We start from the raw sequence: 23,629 nt of genomic DNA, 5'->3' as shown, positions 1-23,629 counted from the left end.
AGATTGTTTTATGACATTTGAATGTGCATCGGATAGCAACAAGATCATATTGTACAGCAATTTCATCAGGTAACATGAATACAAAGCCAGTGATAGGAGGTTAGAATAGGATGGGAGGCCATCAGTCCGTATAACCAATAGAGAGTCAGAGTCCCGAGTGTTGGAACAAACATTGTCTGTCCCACTGTCGGGTAAACAAGCAAGTTCATAGTCAACAAAGCACAACGCAAATAGCATAAAGCACATTGAAAGTTCAGAATCACTCGCCCCAACAGTGTGTGTGTGCTGGTGGCGAGGGAAAGCTCAGGAGATAGAGGGGAGTGTAGTGAGGGTACCTGTACCAGACAGGGGGAGACAGGCCAGGGCAGACGGTGAACAGATTGCCAGGTGGAATCCAAGCAGCAGTGCAGCAGGCAATAGGAGTAGGTGTCACACCAACTTAGGAAAAGTTTTTTTTCGGGAGGCAAATTCCTTGTTGAAAATCCCAGCTAGCTAGCTGGCTAATGTAGCTAGAAAGTCTCTGTCCACCGTTTTTTTCCACGTGGAAAAGGAGGTTGTTAGCTAGCTGTATCTTTTCAGATTCGGCGAATGGTCCAAACAACGTTGTCCTGTGGCTGTTGTATTTTGGAGATTGCGAGGAGGATATCTTCTGATGTGATCAAAACAACAATATTGTTTCTTATTGAGGTAATTTACAATTGAAGTGTCCTGGCTGCATATCAGCTAAAAATATAGATGAATCCAGAGGGCTTCAAAGGCCTCTGCATTTGGTTGGGGGAGGCTGTGAAACTCTCTTGCCATTGTTGGGCTCAAGGGCTTTGACACTTCTCGCCTTAGTGCTAATTTTTGCAACCGGATCTGTTCTGTCCTAGTAAGCTTGGTAGCCATAACGTAGCATTCAGTTCTTATTAAGTAAAATATTTAATTGTAATTTATATTTCTTCTTGGCTTGTAAAAACATGTGGAAAAATGCAGGAGCCCATCTGCTAATGATCTCTCTCTCAAAGTCTCTAAGTAGTACTTGATGACAATCCATACCACCTCTTTAAAAAACTCTCAAACTGGACCGTTTTATCTCCATCTCTTCATTCAAAGACTCAATCATGGACACTTACTGACAGTTGTGGCTGCTTTGTGTGATGTATTGTTGTCTCTACCTTCTTGCCCTTTGTGCTGTTGTCTGTGCCCAATAATGTTTGTACCATGTTGTGCTGCTGCCATGTTGTGTTGCTACCATGTTGTTGTCATGTTGTGTTGCTACCATGCAGAGTTTTCATGTGTTGCTGCCATGCTTTGTTGTTGTCTTAGGTCTCTCTTTATGTAGTGTTGTGGTGTCTCTCTTGTCGTGATGTTTTTGTCCTATATTTAAATTGTATTTTTTATTTTTAATCCCAGCCGCCGTCCCCGCAGGATGCCTTTTGGTAGGCCATCATTGTAAATAAGAACTTGTTCTTAACTGACTTGCTTAGTTAAATACATTTTAGAAGTTAAATCAAAAATACAATTCTTTCAAATATGTTGGGGGGAGATTTTCTGTGAGGAAAACATCATCAAAGATGTGTAAAATGAAACAAACATTATGAAAATCCTGTGACCTCCCTTTTTTGTGTGTAGTATTACTACACTCAAAACATCATCTAAATCTGTTTACCATGAAATATTACTGTGTAACATAACATTACATATTTTCTTGCAAACCCTGCAAGTCAGATGAATAATGTGGTGTTTAATCACTCTCCTTAAATTCCTCCTTGGGTAAGGACGGCCAGTGAAAAAAGTGGACAACAGACAGGGTTCTGACAAAAGGCTTTTATAGTCATAATGGGTTCCCCTTTCAGCAGGCACACAGTAGTCCCCCTCTCCCACTATAACAAACACTAATGCCTAGCTCTCTACCAGGCAGAAATAATACGCTGTAATAGAGTAACTCACACAAGTGCCTGTTTGCCTGCCTGTTCTGTCTAAATGACTGCTTACCTGGCCTGTCTGCTCACCTAGCCAACCTGACTGCCTGTCTGTATGCCTGGCTGTCTGCCAACCTGCTCTGCCTTCCTGCCTGTCTCTCCCTCAACATGATTAAGACAAAGGAAATGATTGTGTACTACAGGAAAAGGAGGACCGAGCACACCCCTATTCTCATCGACAGGGATGTAGTGGAGCAGGTTGAGAACTTCAAGGTCCTTACTGGTTGCATCACTGCCTGGTATGGCAACTGCTCAGCCTCCGACCGCAAGGCACTACAGAGGGTAGTGCGTACGGCCAGTACATCACCGGGTCAAGCTTCCTGCCATCCAGGACCTCTACACCAGGCGGTGTCAGAGAAAGGCCCTAAAAATTGTCAAAGACTCCAGACACCCTAGTCATAGACTGTTCTCACTACTACCGCACGGCAAGCAGTACCCGGAGCGCCAAGTCTAGGTCCAAGAGGCTTCTCAACAGCTTCTACCCCCAAGCCATAAGACTCCTGAACATCTAATCAAATGACTACCCAGACTACTTGCATTGTAGATATGTAAAGTTGAAGTCAAAAGATTACATACACTTAGGTTGGAGTCATTAAAACTTGTTTTTCAACCACTCCACAAATGTTTTGTTAACAAACTATAGTTTCGGCAAGTCGGTTAAGACATCTACTTCCTGCATGACACAAGTAATATTTCCAACAATTGTTTACAGACAGATTACTTCACTTATAACTCACTGTATCACAATTCCAGTGGGTCAGAAGTTTACATGCACTAAGTTGACTGTGCCTTTAAAGAGCTTGGAAAATTACAGGAAATTATGTCATGGCTTTATAAGCTTCTGATAGGCTAATTGACACCATTTGAGTCAATTAGAAGTGTACCTGTGGATGTATTTCAAGGCCTACCTTCCAACTCAGTGCCTCTTTGCTTGACATCATGGGGAAATCAAAAGAAATCAGCCAAGACCTCAGAAAATAAATTGTAGACCTCCACAAGTTTGGTTCATCCTTGGGAGCAATTTCCAAATGCCTGAAGGTACCACGTTCATCTGTACAAACAATAGTACGCAAGTATAAACACCATGGGACCACGCAGCCATCATACCGCTCAGGAAGGAGACACGTTCTGTCTCCTAGAGATGAACGTACTTTGGTGCGAAAAGTGCAAATCAATCCTAGAACAACAGCAAAGGACCTTGTGAAGATGCTGGAGGAAACAGGTGCAAAAATATCTATATCCACAGTAAAATGAGTCCTATATCGACATAACCTGAAAGGCCGCTCAGCCAGGAAGAAGCCACTGCTCCAAAACCGCCATAAAAAAAGCCAGACTACGGTGTGAAACTGCACATAGGGACAAAGATCGTACTTTTTGGAGAAATGTCCTCTGGTCTGATGAAACAAAAATTGAACTGTTTGGCCATAATGACCATCATTATGTTTGGAGGAAAAACGGGGAGGCTTGCAAGCCGAAGAACACCATCCCAACCGTAAAGCACAGGGGTGGCGGCATCATGTTGTGGGTGTGCTTTGCTGCAGGAGTTACTGGTGCACTTCACAAAATAGATGGCATCATGAGGATAGAAAATTATGTGGATATATTGAAGCATACATCTCAAGACATCAGTCAGTAAGTTAAAGCTTGGTCGCAAATGGGTCTTCTAAATGGACAATGACCCCAAGCATACTTCCAAAGTTGTGGCAAAATGGCTTAAGGACAACAAAGTCAAGGTATTGGAGTGGCCATCACAAAGCCCTGACCTCATCCTATATAATTTTTTGGGGGGCGGAACTGAAAAAGCGTGTGCGAGAAAAGAGCCCTACAAACCTGACTCCGTTACACCAGCTCTGTGAGGAGGAATGGGCCAAAATTCACCCAACTTATTGTGGGAAGCTTGTGGAAGGCTACCCAAAACGTTTTACCCAAGTTAAACATTTTAAAGACAATGCTACCAAATACTAATTGAGTTTATGTAAACTTCTGACCCACTGGGAATGTGACAAAAGAAATAAAAGCGGAAATAGTCCCAAATCCCTTTGTTCTTAGCATAGTAATGAGCTTGGAGGGCACTATGGTGTTGAATGCTGAGCTGTAGTCAACGAACAGCATTCTCACATAGGTGTTCCTCTTGTCCAGGCGGGAGAGGGCAGTGTGGAGTGCAATAGAGATAACGTCATCTGTGGATCTGGTGGTGTGGTATGTGAATTGGAGTGGGTCCAGGGTGTCTGGGATGATGGTGTTGACGCGATAGTCATTTAGACAGGTTACCTTGGCGTTCTTGGGGACAGGGAGTATGGTGGTCTGCTTGAAACATGTAGATATTACAGACTGGGTCAGGGAGAGGTTGAAAATGTCAGTGAAGACACTTGCCAGCTGGTCAGCGCATGCCCTGAGTACACGTCCTGTTAATACATCTGAATGTTAACTTGTTTAAAGGTCTAACTCACATCGGCTACGGACTGCGTGACCACACAGTTGTACAGAACAGCTGGTGCTCTCAAGCATGGTTCAGTTTTACTTGCCTGAGGACAGAAGTGTTCAGAAACCCAACACTGAGGTGCAGAGTTCTCTTCATCGATATGAAAGGCTATAAAACGTGATCCTTAACGGAATCAAATGGCCTAATTTACATACACTTTGTAACCCAGTTTCCCAGAATAGTGAACATGGTGTTGTGTGTGTGTGTGTGTGTGTGTGTGTGTGTGTGTGTGTGTGTGTGTGTGTGTGTGTGTGTGTGTGTGTGTGTGTGTGTGTGTGTGTGTGTGTGTGTGTGTGTGTGGTGTGTGTGGTGTGTGTGTGATGTGTGTATGTGCTCGGTTTGAGGTCAAATACGAGACCACAAACTTCCTGTGCATAAACACAAACAAATACTGATGAACTGACACACGTCTAATCATATACTATATGGAGATGACATACAGTAATACAGTTTACTGAAAATGATGCAGATGAACTGAGCTTTTCTTGAACTGAGTACATTTTCTAAGAATATCTTGAAAGATTTTATTTGCTCTAGTTTAGCAGCTTCTCAGACTGTATCTGTTGACATTCTTATTTTCCAACTGAAACAATGTTGTGGCAATAACTGAGGATCTGTTCTAGAGCTGGGACCATAAATACAACATGATGGTGATAACCAGACCAACCTCTTATCGAGAACATTTTATTGACATCAATAATCACGATAAGTTGCCTATACTATAGAAATGCGACATTTGAAACGAAATAAGTCTGCTACTATGGCTGATTGCTAACGGGCCAATTGATACAGTAGCTACAACATTCAAAGTAGTATTAGTCGTTTTTAGGGTAATATAAAAACGTAACTGAGGGGCAGATTAATGTATTAAACGTATCGTTCTATTTATCGTTATAATTTTGTCAATATTCGTGATATGGATTTTTGTCCATATTGCCCAGCTCTATTCTATTCCTCAATTTCCAAGATGGCGTAGCAGTCGGACGTGTGTTTGTCTTGTCCCGTCTTGTCCCGCGTAAATAGTCCTCGTATTTTTTGTATACATTTCGTATATATTTTAATTTCACTTTCCATCTTGGAACTGAATATACATTCCCGCAACCCGCCTCACCCAATGCGGTACGGATCTGCTATTTTTTTTTTTATACTTTAGAACCGTAACCCCAATCAGAAGCTAGCCAGATAACTAGCTACTAGCTAGTAGTCAGTTAGCCACTGCTGCGGTCTTCACCCTTAACTCGGACACCAGCCAGCTTCAGCTCGGGCCAATACATGCCAGTCTACAGGCGCGATATAAACTTTGAGAATATAGGACTGCTTTTTCTCTACCACATCACCGGATTCCTGACGCAAGCTCTGGACAATTACACCGGATCATCGTCGCTAGCTAGCTGCAACCAAGTGGCTACTACTGGCTAATACCTCTGTCCCGAAACAAGCACCAGTTATCCTTGAGCTAGCCTCGAGCTAGGCCCATCTGCCGGCTAGCCGAAGAGGTCTACCTGCAAATTCTTGGGCTACAATACCTCTTTTGCCAATTGGACTGGACCCTTTATTGCCGACACGGAGCCCCGCCGATCCATCACGACTGGTCTGCCGACGTAATTGTCCGAGGTGGTTTCAACAGGCTTTTCCATTGCGACGTTTCTGAATACCCATCTGCTAATTATTAGCTGTCTTATCGGCTGCTATCTAAATAAATATACCGGACAATTTTTTTATTTTTTTCTTGGGTCACTATATCTATTTTGCCAATTGGATCGATCCCCTCTACCACACGGAACCCCACTAATCTACTGACGGAAACGAACGAGGTGAAAAAAAAAAATTATAATAATAATAATTATTTATAAAAAAAAAATAAAAAAAAATAAATAAAAAAAACACAGACCTCCATCCTATGTTATCTTGCTACCGATAGCCAGCTACCCGGCCAGCTGTCTGGATCGCCGTGACCCCAACCAACCTCTACTCACTGGACCCTTATGATCACTCGATTAAGCATGCCTCTCCTTAATGTAAATATGCCTTGTCCATTGCTGTTCTGGTTAGTGTTTATTGGCTTATTTCACTGTAGAGCCTCTAGCAAAGCTCACTATATATCCAACCTCTCAGTTCCACCACCCACATATGCGATGACATCACCTGGTTTCAATGATGTTTCTAGAGACAATATCTCTCTCATCATCACTCATTACCTAGGTTTACCTCCACTGTATTCACATCCTACCATACCTTTGTCTCTACATTATTCCTTGAAGCTATTTTATCGACCCCAGAAACTTCCTTTTACTCTCTGTTCTAGACGTTCTAAACGACCAATTCTCATAGCTTTTAGCCGTACCCTTATCCTACTCCCCCTCTGTTCCTCTGGTGATGTAGAGGTGAATCCAGGCCCTGCAGTACCTAGCTCCACTCCTATTCCCCAGGCGCTCTCTTTTGATGACTTCTGTAACCGTAATAGCCTTGGTTTCATGCATGTTAACATTAGAAGCCTCCTCCCTAAGTTTGTTTTGTTCACTGCTTTAGCACACTCTGCCAACCCAGATGTTTTAGCCGTGTCTGAATCCTGGCTTAGGAAGACCACCAAAAATTCTGACATTTTCATCCCTAACTACAAGATGTTCAGACAAGATAGAACGGCCAAAGGGGGCGGTGTTGCAATCTACTGCAAGGATTGCCTGCAGAGTTCTGTTTTACTATCCAGGTCTGTTCCGAAACAATTTGAACTCCTACTTTTAAAAATCCACCTCTCTAAAAACAAGTCTCTCACTGTTGCCGCCTGCTATAGACCACCCTCTGCCCCCAGCTGTGCGCTGGACACCATATGTGAACTGATTGCCCCCCATCTATCTTCAGAGCTTGTGCTGCTAGGCGACCTAAATTGGAACATGCTTAACACCCCAGCCACCCTACAATCTAAGCTTGATGCCCTCAATCTCACACAAATTATCAATGAACCTACCAGATATCACCCCAATTCCGTAAACACGGGTACCCTCATAGACATCATCCTAACCAACTTGCCCTCCAAATACACCTCTGCTGTTTTCAACCAAGATCTCAGCGATCACTGCCTCATTGCCTGCATCCGTAATGGGTCAGCGATCAAACGACCTCCACTCATCACTGTCAAACGCTCCCTGAAACACTTCAGCGAGCAGGCCTTTCTAATCGACCTGGCCGAGGTATCCTGGAAGGATATTGATCTCATCCCGTCAGTAGAGGATGCCTGGATATTTTAAAAAAATGCCTTCCTCACCATCTTGAATAAGCATGCCCCATTCAAGAAATTTAGAACCAGGAACAGATATAGCCCTTGGTTCTCTCCTGACCTGACTGCCCTTAACCAACAGAAAAACATCCTATGGCGTTCTGCATTAGCATCGAACAGCCCCCGTGATATGCAACTTTTCAGGGAAGCTAGAAACCAGTATACACAGGCAGTTAGAAAAGCCAAGGCTAGCTTTTTCAAGCAGAAATGTGCTTCCTGCAACACAAACTCAAAAAAGTTCTGGGACACTGTAAAGTCCATGGAGAATAAGAACACCTCCTCCCAGCTTCCAACTGCACTGAAGATAGGAAATACTGTCACCACCGACAAATCCACTATAATTGAGAATTTCAATAAGCATTTTTCTTCGGCTGGCCATGCTTTCCACCTGGCTACCCCTACCCCGGTCAACAGCACTGCCCTCCCCTCTGCTACTCGCCCAAGCCTTCCCCACTTCTCTTTCTCCCAAATACAGTCAGCTGATGATCTGAAAGAGCTGCAAAATCTGGACCCTTACAAATCAGCCGGGCTAGATAATCTGGACCCATTCTTTCTAAAACTATCTGCTGAAATTGTTGCCAACCCTATTACCAGCCTTTTCAACCTCTCTTTCGTGTCGTCTGAGATTCCCAAAGATTGGAAAGCAGCTGCGGTTATCCCCCTCTTCAAAGGGGGAGACACTCTAGACCCAAACTGCTACAGACCTATATCTATCCTACGCTGCCTTTCTAAGGTCTTCGAAAGCCAAGTCAACAAACAGATTACCGACCATCTCGAATCCCACCATACCTTCTCCGCTATGCAATCTGGTTTCAGAGCTGGTCATGGGTGCACCTCAGCCACGCTCAAGGTCATAAACGATATCTTAACCGCTCATCGGCAGACTCGACAGCCTTGGTTTCTCTAATGATTGCCTCGCCTGGTTCACCAACTACTTCTCTGATCGAGTTCAGTGTGTCAAATCGGAAGGTCTGTTGTCCGGACCTCTGGCAGTCTCTATGGGGGTGCCACAGGGTTCAATTCTTGGACCGACTCTCTTCTCTGTATACATCAATGATGTCGCTCTTGCTGCTGGTGAGTCTCTGATCCACCTCTACGCAGACGACACCATTCTGTATACTTCTGGCCCTTCTTTTGACACTGTGTTAACAACCCTCCAGGCGAGCTTCAATGCCATACAACTCTCCTTCCGTGGCCTCCAATTGCTCTTAAATACAAGTAAAACTAAATGCATGCTCTTCAACCAATCGCTGCCTGCACCTGCCCGCCTGTCCAACATCACTACTCTGGACGGCTCTGACTTAGAATATGTGGACAACTACAAATACCTAGGTGTCTGGTTAGACTGTAAACTCTCCTTCCAGACTCACATCAAGCATCTCCAATCCAAAGTTAAATCTAGAATCGGCTTCCTATTCCGCAACAAAGCATCCTTCACTCATGCTGCCAAACATACCCTTGTAAAACTGACCATCCTACCAATCCTCGACTTCGGTGATGTCATTTACAAAATAGCCTCCAAAACCCTACTCAATAAATTGGATGCAGTCTATCACAGTGCCATCCGTTTTGTCACCAAAGCCCCATATACTACCCACCACTGCGACCTGTACGCTCTCGTTGGCTGGCCCTCGCTTCACACTCGTCGCCAAACCCACTGGCTCCAGGTCATCTACAAGACCCTGCTAGGTAAAGTCCCCCCTTATCTCAGCTCGCTGGTCACCATAGCAACGCCCACCCGTAGCACGCGCTCCAGCAGGTATATCTCTCTGGTCACCCCCAAAACCAATTCTTCCTTTGGCCGCCTATCCTTCCAGTTCTCTGCTGCCAATGACTGGAACGAACTACAAAAATCTCTGAAACTGGAAACACTTATCTCCCTCACTAGCTTTAAGCACCAGCTTTCAGAGCAGCTCATAGATTACTGCACCTGTACATAGCCCATCTATAATTTAGCCCAAACAACTACCTCTTTACCTACTGTATTTATTTATTTTGCTCCTTTGCACCCCATTATTTCTATCTCTACTTTGCACCTTCTTCCACTGCAAACCAACCATTCCAGTGTTTTTTACTTGCTATATTGTATTTACTTCGCCACCATGGCCTTTTTATATTTTTATTTATTTATATATATATTTTGTTTGCCTTCACCTCCCTTATCTCACCTCACTTGCTCATATTGTATATAGACTTATTTTTCACTGTATTATTGACTGTATGTTTGTTTTACTCCATGTGTAACTATGTGTTGTTGTATGTGTCAAACTGCTTTGCTTTATCTTGGCCAGGTCGCAATTGTAAATGAGAACGTGTTCTCAATTTGACTACCTGGTTAAATAAAGGTGAAATAAAATAAATAAATAAAAAATATTCACATTTATACTTATATTGAATAACTATACCATTCAATGTACGTATACATTTATTATCACAGTGCTACAAAAATACCTGAAACCAAAATGACTGCATATAATCACTTTCATCAGGCCACTAAAAGCATTATGCCTACCTACCACCACTATAGACCAATCAAAACATAACAGCAACGTCAGTCAAATGTAAGATCTAAGAGCCGGTCTCCCTCTACAGCGGCTGTTGCCTCTTCAGGCTGGTCTAGTCACTCAGACCATTACTGCACCAGACATTACATAAAGGCCAAGTCTCTTCAACCTTGCTAATTCAATGTTCCCTGTCTTAACTGTCCCTAAGTGCTACTGCTGGGTTGTCAACATCCTGCTAGAGGAGAGGAGTGGTGGGATGGTGTGTGTGTGTGTGTGTGTGTGTGTGTGTGTGTGTGTGTGTGTGTGTGTGTGTGTGTGTGTGTGTGTGTGTGTGTGTGTGTGTGTGTGTGTGTGTGTGTGTGTGTGTGTGTGTGTGTGTGTGTGTGTGTGTGTGTGTGTGTGTGTGTGTGTGTGTGTGTGCGTGTGTGGGCCCTGCACGGCCAAATTCCTAACATGTCCCGGCATTAATCAAGACTTACCACCCCATGCAATATTCACCTGATCTAAGCGTGGCGGGCCAGAGGTTGTTGGAGCTGGGTGTTGGAGCTGAGTGTGTGAGTGATTAGATTTGGGCTGTTTTTTACTCGCTCTCTTTTTTGCTGAGAAGCGTGCAGTGCTGAGAGTTTGATGTGTACCTGTGAGAGTCCTGATAGGTCCAGTAGTTCTGGAGTACAGTAGACCTGGGTCTAGGGATTGGGGTATAAGGCTGGTGTTAAGAGTTGGAGAAGGTTTGGTATCAGAGCCTAACTACTAAACGCAGAATAATTTAGAAATGTAACTCTAATGGGGCTAGGGGATAGGGGTTAGGGCTAGAGCTGAGGCTGGGACAAAAGTACATTTTCCCCCTGCTCCCCAGACATCCCTTGGCACCTTGGGCAAGAGGCTCACGTCCAAAAGTAAACACGGCGAGCCACACTAGAGCCTGCTGGGGAGGCTGGAGTCCTTAGACAAACTCCGGAGTGTGGTAGGAAAGCCTCTCAGAGCAGAAAATAAACATAATTTAGATTTCTCTGGAAACACTTTCAGCCAATGGATTCACACCAGTCAGAGTAGCTAAAGTAAGATTTTACATAGAAATGTCAGTTAGAAAATGTCTACAAAGTCTAGCCTGTTCTTCATTTTACTTTTTGCTAGATTATGTTTAGACCATAATAGACTTTAATAGTTAAATGACATCCTCTTATAAAATTATCTGCACAGTCTTGTATGTGCTACATAAATACAGAATATTAGATAATATAACATAATGCCATTTTTAAATATTGCTTGTTTCTTTATGCTGAGCTAACAGTTGCTACTCTACTTCAACTCATGCGCCAACACAGAGAGGAAGGCAGTGAGAGCAGAGTGCCCCTGCCAGCTAAGCACTCTTCTTTCTTCTCTTCTCTTTGATGCAGCTGCAAAAGACAATTAGCCCCAGCATCATGCATATGTATGTGTTACAAGCAGCCCACTAATTGGTCTGTCAACTTCTATTAGCACTCTCCCTCCTCTGCTCATCGCTCTCTGACTGTTTCTTTACTCTTCCTCGGTGAGTCTAGACTACCCTGCAGAGTTTAGTACTGACACCTCACCTGGAATGTGTTCATTAGGGCAAAACGTGTTGCAATGGAAAACGTGTTCCGGTAGCACCAGTACCTCCCTTTTAAACTCAACTTCAAAAACCTTTCTTCCGTTTTGTACCTACTGAACATAACCCTAGCTCCAGCTCCATGCAACCTTTCATTCCCAGCTCTGTTAATAATGACCCTGTTTGAGTCCCATTGTTAACCTGAATCACTGGGGCCAAAGCCCTCTTAACACAGCACCATGTACAGCCATCAACCAATTACATAACACACAATCACAAAGAGCTCTAAATGGCTACATTACAGACCCAGAGACTAGTGGAGGAGTGCACTACACTGATGGCTGACACTGGTGGGGTGGTCATGAGGGCCATTTAGAGAGAGACTGTGTGCTCTGCTGCTGAGGAGGAGGAGAGGGGGAGGAAGAGGAGGCGGAGGGGGGAGGAGCTGGAGGAAGAGGAGGATGAAGACATTCAAACACAGAGCAGATAACCTGGGCCTTGGTCTTTATTACTTGACAAAGTAACAGCTTGTACAGTTTTCCCCCATTTCAGGCTTTACAACCTCCAGCCGCCGCCATTACAGTGAACACAACAGTTACCCGCCTACTCAGTAGCAGCGGAGTGACAGTGAACACAACAGTTACCCGCCTACTCAGTAGCAGCAGAGTGACAGTGAACACAACAGTTACCCGCCTACTCAGTAGTAGCGGAGTGACAGTGAACACAACAGTTGCCCGCCTACTCAGTAGCAGCAGACTGACAGTGAACACAACAGTTACCCGCCTACTCAGTAGTAGCGGAGTGACAGTGAACACAACAGTTGCCCGCCTACTCAGTAGCAGCAGACTGACAGTGAACACAACAGTTACCCGCCTACTCAGTAGTAGCGGAGTGACAGTGAACACAACAGTTACCCGCCTACTCAGTAGCAGCGGAGTGACAGTGAACACAACAGTTACCCGCCTACTCAGTAGTAGCGGAGTGACAGTGAACACAACAGTTACCCGCCTACTCAGTAGCAGCAGAGTGACAGTGAACACAACAGTTACCCGCCTACTCAGTAGCAGCAGAGTGACAGTGAACACAACAGTTACCCGCCTACTCAGTAGCAGCAGAGTGACAGTGAACACAACAGTTACCCGCCTACTCAGTAGCAGCAGACTGACAGTGAACACAACAGTTACCCGCCTACTCAGTAGTAGCGGAGTGACAGTGAACACAACAGTTACCCGCCTACTCAGTAGCAGCAGAGTGACAGTGAACACAACAGTTACCCGCCTACTCAGTAGCAGCAGAGTGACAGTGAACATAACAGTTACCCGCCTACTCAGTAGCAGCAGAGTGACAGTGAACACAACAGTTACCCGCCTACTCAGTAGCAGCAGAGTGACAGTGAACACAACAGTTACCCGCCTACTCAGTAGCAGCAGAGTGACAGTGAACACAACAGTTGCCCGCCTACTCAGTAGTAGCGGAGTGACAGTGAACACAACAGTTGCCCGCCTACTCAGTAGCAGCAGAGTGACAGTGAACACAACAGTTACCCGCCTACTCAGTAGTAGCGGAGTGACAGTGAACACAACAGTTGCCCGCCTACTCAGTAGTAGCGGAGTGACAGTGAACACAACAGTTACCCGCCTACTCAGTAGCAGCAGAGTGACAGTGAACACAACAGTTGCCCGCCTACTCAGTAGTAGCGGAGTGACAGTGAACACAACAGTTACCCGCCTACTCAGTAGCAGCGGAGTGACAGTGAACACAACAGTTACCCGCCTACTCAGTAGCACCAAAGCGCAGCGTGGTACATGTTCATGGTGTTTAATAATAACCTGAACACTGAAACAAAAAAAGAAAAGTGGAACAAAACGCAACAGTTCTGTCAGGAACTCACACAAAACAGAAAACAACTACCCACAAAACACAGGTGAGAAAAGTATAGTTCTCAATCAGAGACAACGAAAGACAGCTGCCTCTGATTGAGAACCACACCCGGCCAAACACATAGAAATAGACAACATAGAACAAAAACATAGAATGCCCACCCCAACTCATGCCCTGACCAACCAAAATAGAGACATAAAAAGGATCTCTAAGGTCAGGGCGTGATATTGGCTAAGGTGTATGTAAACTTCCGACTTCAACTGTACATGATACAGCCTGATACACACACAGGCTCATAGGCTGATAGTGTGGCTCTGGGTCAGTCCTGACGTCCAAAGGGTTTATAGTGGCACTAATAGATCAAGGTTGGTTCAGAACAGGGGTTAAAACCAAAATTATTTTCCAATCGTTTGGTTCTGAACAGAACCATTATTTTTTCCATTCCACTGTTCCAACCAGCAAAATAAAGTTCTTAACCGGTTCGAACCCCAAAAAAGCACCGGTTTATACCGGTTCCCTCCTGTTCCTTTTTAAATCCCCCTTTTTTTACATTAAATTACTTCACCAATCATGCAGTGCGGATAGAGCAACTTGCTATGTAGCGGGCAAGCGATGTCTCAGTGAGTTGTTTACATGCGTAATGGAAAGACAAGTGTAGTGCGCAAGATGCAACTGAAATGTATTGGGTGGAGAGAGAGTGAGAGAGGGTGGAGGAGGCTTGGCTTGAAACGCTGGGCATAATGTGATGACATGCGTTATCTGAAATTAGCCCCACAGAGTTATACCTACGGAGGAGCGGGTTCTATGGAGGAACTTTGAATGTCTTTGAACTAGCTAGTTAGCTAACAAGTTTGTGTGTGAACCAGAATTAAAAACACATCTTACCTTTTTGTAGTAAATAAATCCTATGGGAAATGTGATAACTATAGTATCCCTAACTAACAATGAAAGTGAATCCATTGTTCTCTAATAAAGAATCCTGCTTGTAACATCAGGAGGCTACTGCTATGCTTCGGCTGGGAGGGGCAGGCAACCTACAGCACACACACTGGCAAAGATGTTCAGCTGGCAGGCAGACAGGAGGATCCTGATTGACAGAGGGAGGGCTTTGCATAGGCACCTTGTTGTGGTTTTTGTGGGACTGAAAAAAAATGCCCGGAACCTCAAATAACATTATTAACCGGTTCCCATGAACAGTATTGATCATTTTAGTTCACGGTTCTGATTCTGTTCCTTGAAAAATGTTGTTATTTTCCGGTGTTCAGTTCTGTTCCCTGAACCGGTTTTAACCCCTGATTTAGACATTACCATATCACATTAGTGAGATAGTGTTTACCACTCAGAGGGCCAGAGAACAACACTAATAAGATGCTAAGCCAAGCAGCAGGCTGGGAGAGAAGAGGATGATGATGTGTGTGTATGGCTGGGCAGTGGGCAGGAATGTTCTTTCACTACAGTCATCATTTTCTTGTGTGTTTTCATAACCAGTTGTGATGTTATTGAAGATCACAACACCCTTAGTTGTCTCAATTCATCATCAAATCAAATCAAATTTTATTGGGTCACATACACATTGTTAGCAGATGTTAATGCGAGTTTAGCGAAATGCTTGTGCATCAAGTTCCGACATCGCAGTAATATCTAACAAGTAATCTAACAAATTCACAATACATTATACACACATACGTAAGGGATGAATAAGAATATGTTGTGACGACCCTCCCACTCTGTCTGTCAAATTCTCTCTTTGCTCTTGTTTTAATAGGATGTCGGTGGGCGGAGCCGGGAGGGTCGGCAGTGAAATGGGACACACCTGGGCTCGGGTGTGTCCCAGGATAAATGCACCTCTTCCCCATTCAGTGAGGAGACTCTCTCCATGCAGGCACAGACAGATTTTGGTTGTGGCATTTTTGTGGCTATTTGGTTTGTTTACGTTGGCACCTTTCAACACCGCTTATTATCACATGTAAACATGCGACCACTCACTTACACTACTGACTAAACACACACACAATTGTTAATTGTATTTACTCCAGTTAATAAATATATTTTGTTTTTCTTTATCTCCACTTTGTCTGTCTCCCTTTTTGTTACGGGCTTCGAGCCGGTTCATGACAATGTATATATGAATGAGCGATGGCCGTGTGGCATAGGCAAGATGCAGTAGATGGTATAGAGCAGTATATACATATGAGATGAGTGATGTAGGATATGTAAACATTCTTAAAGTGGCGTTATTTAATGTGACTAGTGATACCTTTAATAAGTCAATTTATTAAAGTGGCCAGAGATTTGAGTCTGCATGTTGGTGGCAGCAGCCGCTTTGTTGGTGATGGCAATTTAACAGTCTGATGGCCATGAGAGAAGCTGTTTTCAGTCTCTCGGTTCCAGCTTTGATGCACCTGTACTGACCTCGCCTTCTGGATGATAGCGGGGTGAACAGGCAGTTGCTCGGGTGGTTGTTATCCTTGATGATCTTTTTGGCCTTCCTGTGACATCGGGTGCTGTAAATGTCATGGAGGGCAGATAGTTTGCCCCCGGTGATGCACTGTGCAGACCGCACTACCCTCTGGAGAGGCTTGCGGTTGAGGGCGGTGCAGTTACCGTACCAGATGGTGATACAGCCCGACAGCTCTCGATTGTGCATCTGTAAAAGTTTGTGTGTTTTAGGTGACAAGCCAAATTTCTCCAGCCTCCTGATGTTGAAAAGGCGCTGCTGCGCCTTCTTCACCATGCTGTCTGTGTGCCCAAATTAAACTGCCAGATGCTCATCCCCAGAAGATAAGATATGCATATCATTAGTAGATTTGGATAGAAAACACTCTGAAGTTTCTAAAACTGTTTGAATCATGTCTGTGAGTATAACAGAACTTATTTAGCAGGCAAAACCCCGAGGACAAACCATTCAGATTTTTTTCTTTTGAGGTCACTCTCTTTTCAATGGATTTTCATTTGGAATCCAAATTTCCAATTGACCTTCTTGCAGTTCCTACCGCTTCCACTGGATGTCAACAGTCTTTAGAAATTGGTTGAGGGTTTTTCCTTTGTGTAATGAAGAAGTACGGCCATTTTGAACGAGGATCACTGGAAGTGTCATGTTAGTTAGAGGCGCATGACCAGAAAGCTAGCTACAGTTTGTTTTAATCCTGTATTGAACACAGATCATCCCGTCTTCAATTTTATCGATTATTTACGTTAAAAAATACCTAAAGTTGTATTACAAAAGTAGTTTGAAATGATTTGGCAAAGTTTACAGGTAACTTTTGAGATCATTTGTAGTCACGTTTCACAAGTTGGAACCGGTGTTTTTCTGGATCAAACGCGCCAAATAAATGGACATTTTGGATATATATCGACGGAATTAATCGAACAAAAGGACCATTTGTGATGTTTATGGGACATAATGGAGTGCCAACAACAGAAGCTCGTCAAAGGTAAGGCATGAATTATATTTTTATTTCTGCGTTTTGTGTCGCGCCTGTAGAGTTGAAATATGCTTATCTCTCTTTGTTTACTATGGTGCTAACTCAGATAATAGCATCGTTTGCTTTCGCCGAAAAGCCTATTTGAATTCTGACATGTTGGCTGGATTCACAACCAGTGTAGCTTTAATTTGGTATATTTCATGTGTGATTTAATGAAAGTTTGATTTTTATAGTAATTTATTTTAATTTGGCGCTCTGCATTTTCTCTGGCTTTTGGCCAAGTGAGACAGTAGCATCCCGCCTAAACTCAGATTTTTGGATATAAATATGAACTTTACCGAACAAAACATACATGTATTGTGTAACATGAAGTCCTATGATTGTCATCTGATGAAGATCATCAAAGGTTAGTGATTCATTTTATCTCTATTTCTGCTTTTTGTTACTCTTCTCTTTGGCTGGAAAAATGGCTGGGTTTTTCTGTGGCTATGTACTGACCTAACATAATCGCAGGATGTGCTTAGGCCGTAAATCCTTTTTGAAATCCGACATGTTGGCTGGATTCACAACAAGTGTAGCTTTAATTTGGTATTTTTCATGTGTGATTTCATTTAAGTTTGATTTTTATAGTAATTTATTTGAATTTGGCGCTCTGCATTTTGACTGACTTTTGGCCAAGAGGGACGTTAGCATCCCACATATCCCAGAGAAGTTAACTAGTCTCTCAAAGCACTTCATGATGACAGAAGTGAGTGCAACAGGGCGATAGTCATTTAGTTCAGTTACCTTAGCTTTCTTGGAAACAGGAAAAATGGTAGCCATCTTGAAGCATGTGGTGACAACAGACTGGGATAGGGAGTGATTGAATATGTCCATAAACACACCAGCCAGTTGGTCTGCGCATGCTCTGAGGATGCAGCTAGGGATGCCTTCTGGGCCGGCAGCCTTGCGAGGGTTAACACGTTTAAATGTTTTACTCACGTTGGCCATGGAAAAGGAGAGCCCACAGGATTTAATAGCGGGTCGTGTCAGTGGCGCTGTATTGTCCTCAAAGCGAGCAAAAAAGTTGTTTAATTTGTCTGGGAACAAGACGTCGATGTCATGTCAAGGATTTTATCAAACAACGGTGATGTCTCGCTTTAGTGAGAGGGAGCTACAAAACAACACAGTGGGGACAGAAAGGACATCTCTTCACTGACTGACGTGAGAGCGAGTCAGGCAAAACTAGAGGAGAGAGGAGAAAGGACAGAAGGCCCTACAGTAATTGATGCAGTCGAATAAACAGTCTTAGCTAAGTGCACTCCTTCTAATATTCGGCTGGTTCAGTGAGGGGGAAATAAAAAGCACACGGAGCTCCTCCAAATTCACAAGGGCCAAACGCTGACATCAAACCCTGTTAATCATAAGGCTGGGATCCCGTTAACGGGATCGATATAACAACAGCCAGTGAAAGTGCAGGGCGCCAAATTCAAAACAACAGAAATCTCATAATTAAAATTCCTCAGACACATGAGTATTTTACACCATTTTAAACATAAACCGATTTCAAAAAGGCTTTACGACGAAAGCACAATATATCATATTTATATCCAAAAATCTCAGTTTACATTGGCGCGTTATGTTCAGTAATGTTTTGCCTCCAAAACATCTGGGGATTTTGCAGAGTCTTATCAATTTACAGAAATACTCATAATAAACATTGATAAAAGATACAAGTATTATACATGGAACTTCAGATAAACCTCTCCTTAATGCATCCGCTGTGTCAGATTTCAAAAAAACTTTACAGAGAAAGCAAACCATGCTATAATCTGAGTACAGTGCTCAGAGCCCAAAACAACCATAAAGATATCCGCCATGTTGTGTCAACAGACAACAGATGTCTCAACAGACAACAGATGTCAGAATAGCATTATAAATATTCACTTACCTTTGATGATCTTCATCAGAATGCACTCTCAGGAATCCCAGTTCCACAATAAATGTTTGATTTGTTCCATAAAGTCCATCATTTATGTTCAAATACCTCGTTTTCGTTTTTGTTCGCGCGTTCAGTACACAATCCAAACTCACGACGCGCGGGCAGGTCCAGGCAAAAGTTCGAACGAAAAGTCATATTACAGTTCGTAGAAACATCTCAAATGAAGTATAGAATCAATCTTTTAACATAAATCTTCAATAATGTTCCAACCGGAGAATTCCTTTGTCTTCAGAAATGCAATGGAACGCAAGCTAACTCTCTCACGTGAACGCGCGTGGTCAGCTCGTGGCTCTCTGCCAGACCACTGACTCAAAGAGCCCTCATTCCCCCCTCCTTCACAGTAGAAGCATCAAACAAGGTTCTAAAGAATGTTGACATCTAGTGGAAGCCTTAGGAAGTGCAATATGACCAATATCCCACTGTATATTCGATAGGCAAAGAGTTGAAAACCTACAAACCTCAGATTTCCCACTTCCTGGTTTGATTCTTTCTCAGGTTTTTGCCTGCCATATGAGTTATGTTATACTCACAGACCTCATTCAAACAGTTTTAGAAACTTCAGAGTGTTTTCTATCCAAATCTATTGATAATACGCATATATTAGCAACTGGGAATGAGTAGCAGGCAGTTTACTCTGGGCACCTTATTCATCCAAGCTACTCAATACTGCCCCCAGCCATAAGAAGTTAATCTCTTACATACAGACATAATAGTTAGAGCCTCACTCTAAGGACACATCCCAAATTGCAGAGCCCTGGGCCCGGTTCATAAGATATTTCGTAAGTGCAATTCCTCAACAATTTCTTAAGATTTAATGATTTTCTTACGAACTCCTCAAATATCTTCTTACGTTTCTTCTTAAGATTAAGATGTGTTTGTTAATAGGCAACCAATTTAGCTAACTATCTAGCTAGCAATGGCAATCATGTTAGCAAATTTCCAACTGAGATTGCTGTTCTAAAACATGTTATTGGGTTTAAAATAAATACTGAAACTTTCAGATGAAGTTTGTGAGTGAATTCAACATGTTCAATTGTTTTCATGAGCTTTTTATTTCATGAGCCTTTTCTCTAAACCCTGAGGGTTTAACAATCTTGAGATTTAAGAACATTTCTAAGAACTTTATTTTGAAGATTCTAATTTCTTCTTAACTTTAAGGAGAAACATAAGAAATAGCACAAGATCATTTCCAATAACCTTTTTGATGAATAGCAATTTGCTTAACTTTCTTCTTAAGTCTATAGTTAAGGAAAACATGGCAGTTAAGAAGACATTTATTCTTGTGAATCCGGCTCCTGGTCAAAAGTAGTGTACTATAAAGGGAATAGGGTGCCATTTGGAAAAATGTTCCTCTTTTGACCCCAGGGTGTTACTGTGAAAAATCTGTTGACTGTATTTGACCCTTCTACATCAAGCAGAAAGCTCTCTATTCAAGTTCCTTTAAAAAGCAGCATTATCAGAGGGTCTTTGAAGGCTTTTATAACGACCCCCTCACTTCTCCTTCATATCAAAGAAGCTATACGGACAACTACACACACGTACACGTACATAAACACTTTTATATCCAGATGGCTGCTTTGTTGAGGTTTCCTTCCCCACTACAATTACCACAGTATGAAAGAAGTGCGTGTTCGCAGCTGCACACGCATGTGTTCGCGCACGTGTGTGTGTCCGTGTGCGAGTACCTACGTATGCGGGTGTGTGTCCGTGTGTGAGTGCCTACGTATGCGTGTGTGTGCGTGTTATCAGTGAGGAAAGAACTAAGTTACCACATGGCCTATAATATCATCAGTTTCCACTGGTGCCGAGGACATATTCAGTTGGAGATAAAACACAAAGGCTCTCATCAAACCCCATTCCCATCTGGAGCACCTTGTTTTATAAGCACTAGATTCCACAGGTGCTTTGGAGCTGCAATGGGCGAGCCTGATAACCCCCCAAAAATAAAACATTTGTCACATGCTTCGTAAACAACAACAGGTGTAGACTTAGTTTTTCCTGACATTTAATCAGAGTAAAAATTCTCTGTCTTAGGCCAGTTAGGATCACCTCTTTATTTTAAGAATGTGAAATGTCAGAATAATAGTAATAATAGTCAGAATAATAGTAGAGAGAATTATTTATTTCAGCTTTTGTTTCTTTCATCACATTCCCAGTGAGTTAGAAGTTTACATACAGTCAATTAGTATTTGGTAGCATTGCCTTGAAATTGTTTAACTTGGGTCAAACATTTCGGGTAGCCTTCCACAACCTTCCCACAATAAGTTGGGTGAATTTTGGCCCATTCCTCCTGGCAGAGCTGGTGTAACTGAGTCAGGTTTGTAGGCCTCCTTGCTCGCACACGCTTTTTCAGTTCTGCCCACACATTTTCTATCGGATGAGGTCGGTGCTTTGTGATGGCCACTCCAATACCTTGACTTTGTTGTCCTTAAGTCATTTTGCCACAACTTTGGAAGTATGCTTGGGGTCATTGTCATTTGGAAGACCCATTTACGACCAAGCTTTAACTTCTTGACTGATGTCTTGAGATGTTGCTTCAATATATCCACATAATTTTGCTTCCTCTTGACGCCCTCTATTTTGTGAAGTGCACCAGTCCCTCCTGCAGCAAAGCACCCCCACAACATGATGCTGCCACCCCCGTGCTTCACGGTTGGGATGGTGTTCTTGAGCTTGCAAGCCTCCCCCTTTTTCCTCCAAACATAACGATGGTCAATATGACCAAACAGTTCTATTTTTGTTTCATCAGACCAGAGGACATTTCTCCAAAAAGTACGATCTTCGTCCCCATGTGCAGTTGCAAACCGTAGTCTGGCTTTTTATGGCGGTTTTGGAGCAGTGGCTTCTTCCTTGCTGAGCGGCCTTTCAGGATATGTCAATATAGGACTCGGTTTACTGTGGATATAGATACTCTTTGTACCTGTTTCCTCCAGCATCTTCACAGGGTCCTTTGCTGTTGTTCTGGGATTGATTTGCACTTTTTTTTAAGCACCAAAGTACGTTCATCTCTAGGAGACAGAACGAGTCTCCTTCCTGAGCGGTATGGCGGCTGCATGTTTATACTTGTATACTTTTGTTTGTACAGATGAACGTGGTACCTTCAGGTGTTTGGAAATTGCTCCCAAGGATGAACCAGACTTGTGGTGGTTTACAATTTATTTTCTGAGGTCTTGATTTCTTTTGATTTTCCCATGATGACAAGCAAAGAGGCACTGACTTTGAAGGTAGGCCTTGAAATACATCCACAGGTACACCTCCAATTGACTCAAATTATGTCAATTAGCCTATCAGAAGCTTCTAAATCCATGTCATCATTTTCTGGAATATTCCAAGCTGTTTAAAGGCACATTCAACTCAGTGTATGTAAACTTCTGACCCACTGGAATTGTGATACAGTGAATTATAAGTGAAATAATTTGTCTGTAAACAATTGTTGGAAAAATTACTTGTGTCATGCACAAAGTAGATGTCCTAACCGATTTGTCAAAACTATAGTTTGTTAACAAGAAATTTGTGGACTGGTTGAAAAACAAGTTTTAATGACTCCAACCTAAGTGTATGTAAACTTCTGACTTATAGGTAGGGGTAAAGTGACTAGAATAGATAGATAATAAACGGTAGCAGACGCATATGTGATGAGTAAAAGCAGGTCAATGCAGATAGCATAACTGGAGGAGAAAGAAGAGAGGGGGAGGAGGGGTAGGGAGGGAGTTAGGGAGGGAGGTGGGAGATAGGTAGGTAAGGACAGAGGAAGATGGGGATTTATTAGGATCCCCTTTAGCTGATGCCAATGGCAACAGCTAGTCTTACTGGGGTCTGACATATAACAGACAAAAGACTTTACAATTTACATACATTTAAAAACATGAAAATGTAGTGTGTGTGCGTGCATCTATCAGTTAGACATACATGTCAGTACATTCACACAAGTAGGTCACATGGTGGAGAGGCATTGTGAGAGAGAGCAGCAAACTGTTAGTACATAGATGTGGTCGGAATATATCTCCCTGTGCCAAACTATGACTCAAATGGCCTAGCAGTACAAGCTGCCCTCGTGCCATCAGTACTGGCATCATTCAGTCTGGGCAGGGAGGAACTTCCAACACAGAGAGTGAATCATTGCACAGTGCTGCCCCGGTACATACAGAATGAGAAACAACACTAACAGGACCACAATAGAATAATAAGCCTTCGGAATATGCATTCAAATGATCAAATCAACTGATGAATCAACCGCAATAGACCAACAGCACACAGCACTCAGGTCTCCCTTGTAAAATAGGTCTTCTGACCTCAATGGGACTTCCTGAATAAATGAAGGTGAAATAAAACAGACCTGTTTGTTCTTCTTGGAGTAGGTTTTCTTCAGCAGCCTGTCGTTCATCCTCTCCTGCTCTCTCTGGGCGTGGTTGATGAAGCCGTTCTCCAGGGGGTCTAGGGACAGGGGCATGACATTCTCCTCCTCCTCATTCTCCTCCTTCTGTCTCTTCACCACCGTCTCCTGCTGCTGTTTCTCCTCTCTCCACCTCTCCTTCTCCTTCTTCTTCT

At 43.1% G+C, this 23,629-nt stretch overlaps 1 protein-coding gene across 10 annotated transcripts in view; it reads right to left on the bottom strand.

The window, feature by feature from the left end:
• LOC129826514 (autism susceptibility gene 2 protein-like) overlaps positions 1 to 23,629 on the bottom strand; it is a 472,035-nt gene that overhangs the window by 332,145 nt on the left and 116,261 nt on the right. For all 10 annotated transcript variants that reach the window (XM_055887324.1, XM_055887330.1, XM_055887332.1 and 7 more), the window contains exon 2: positions 23,418 to 23,629. This exon is cut by the window's right edge and continues 64 nt beyond it. In XM_055887324.1, the coding sequence (XP_055743299.1) occupies positions 23,418 to 23,629 (212 nt within the window). The remainder of the gene's footprint in view (positions 1 to 23,417) is intronic.

This window comes from Salvelinus fontinalis, chromosome 28, assembly GCF_029448725.1.
Source record: "Salvelinus fontinalis isolate EN_2023a chromosome 28, ASM2944872v1, whole genome shotgun sequence".
Taxonomy (NCBI): domain Eukaryota; kingdom Metazoa; phylum Chordata; class Actinopteri; order Salmoniformes; family Salmonidae; genus Salvelinus; species Salvelinus fontinalis.
This window is presented reverse-complemented; position numbering and strand designations above follow the sequence as displayed.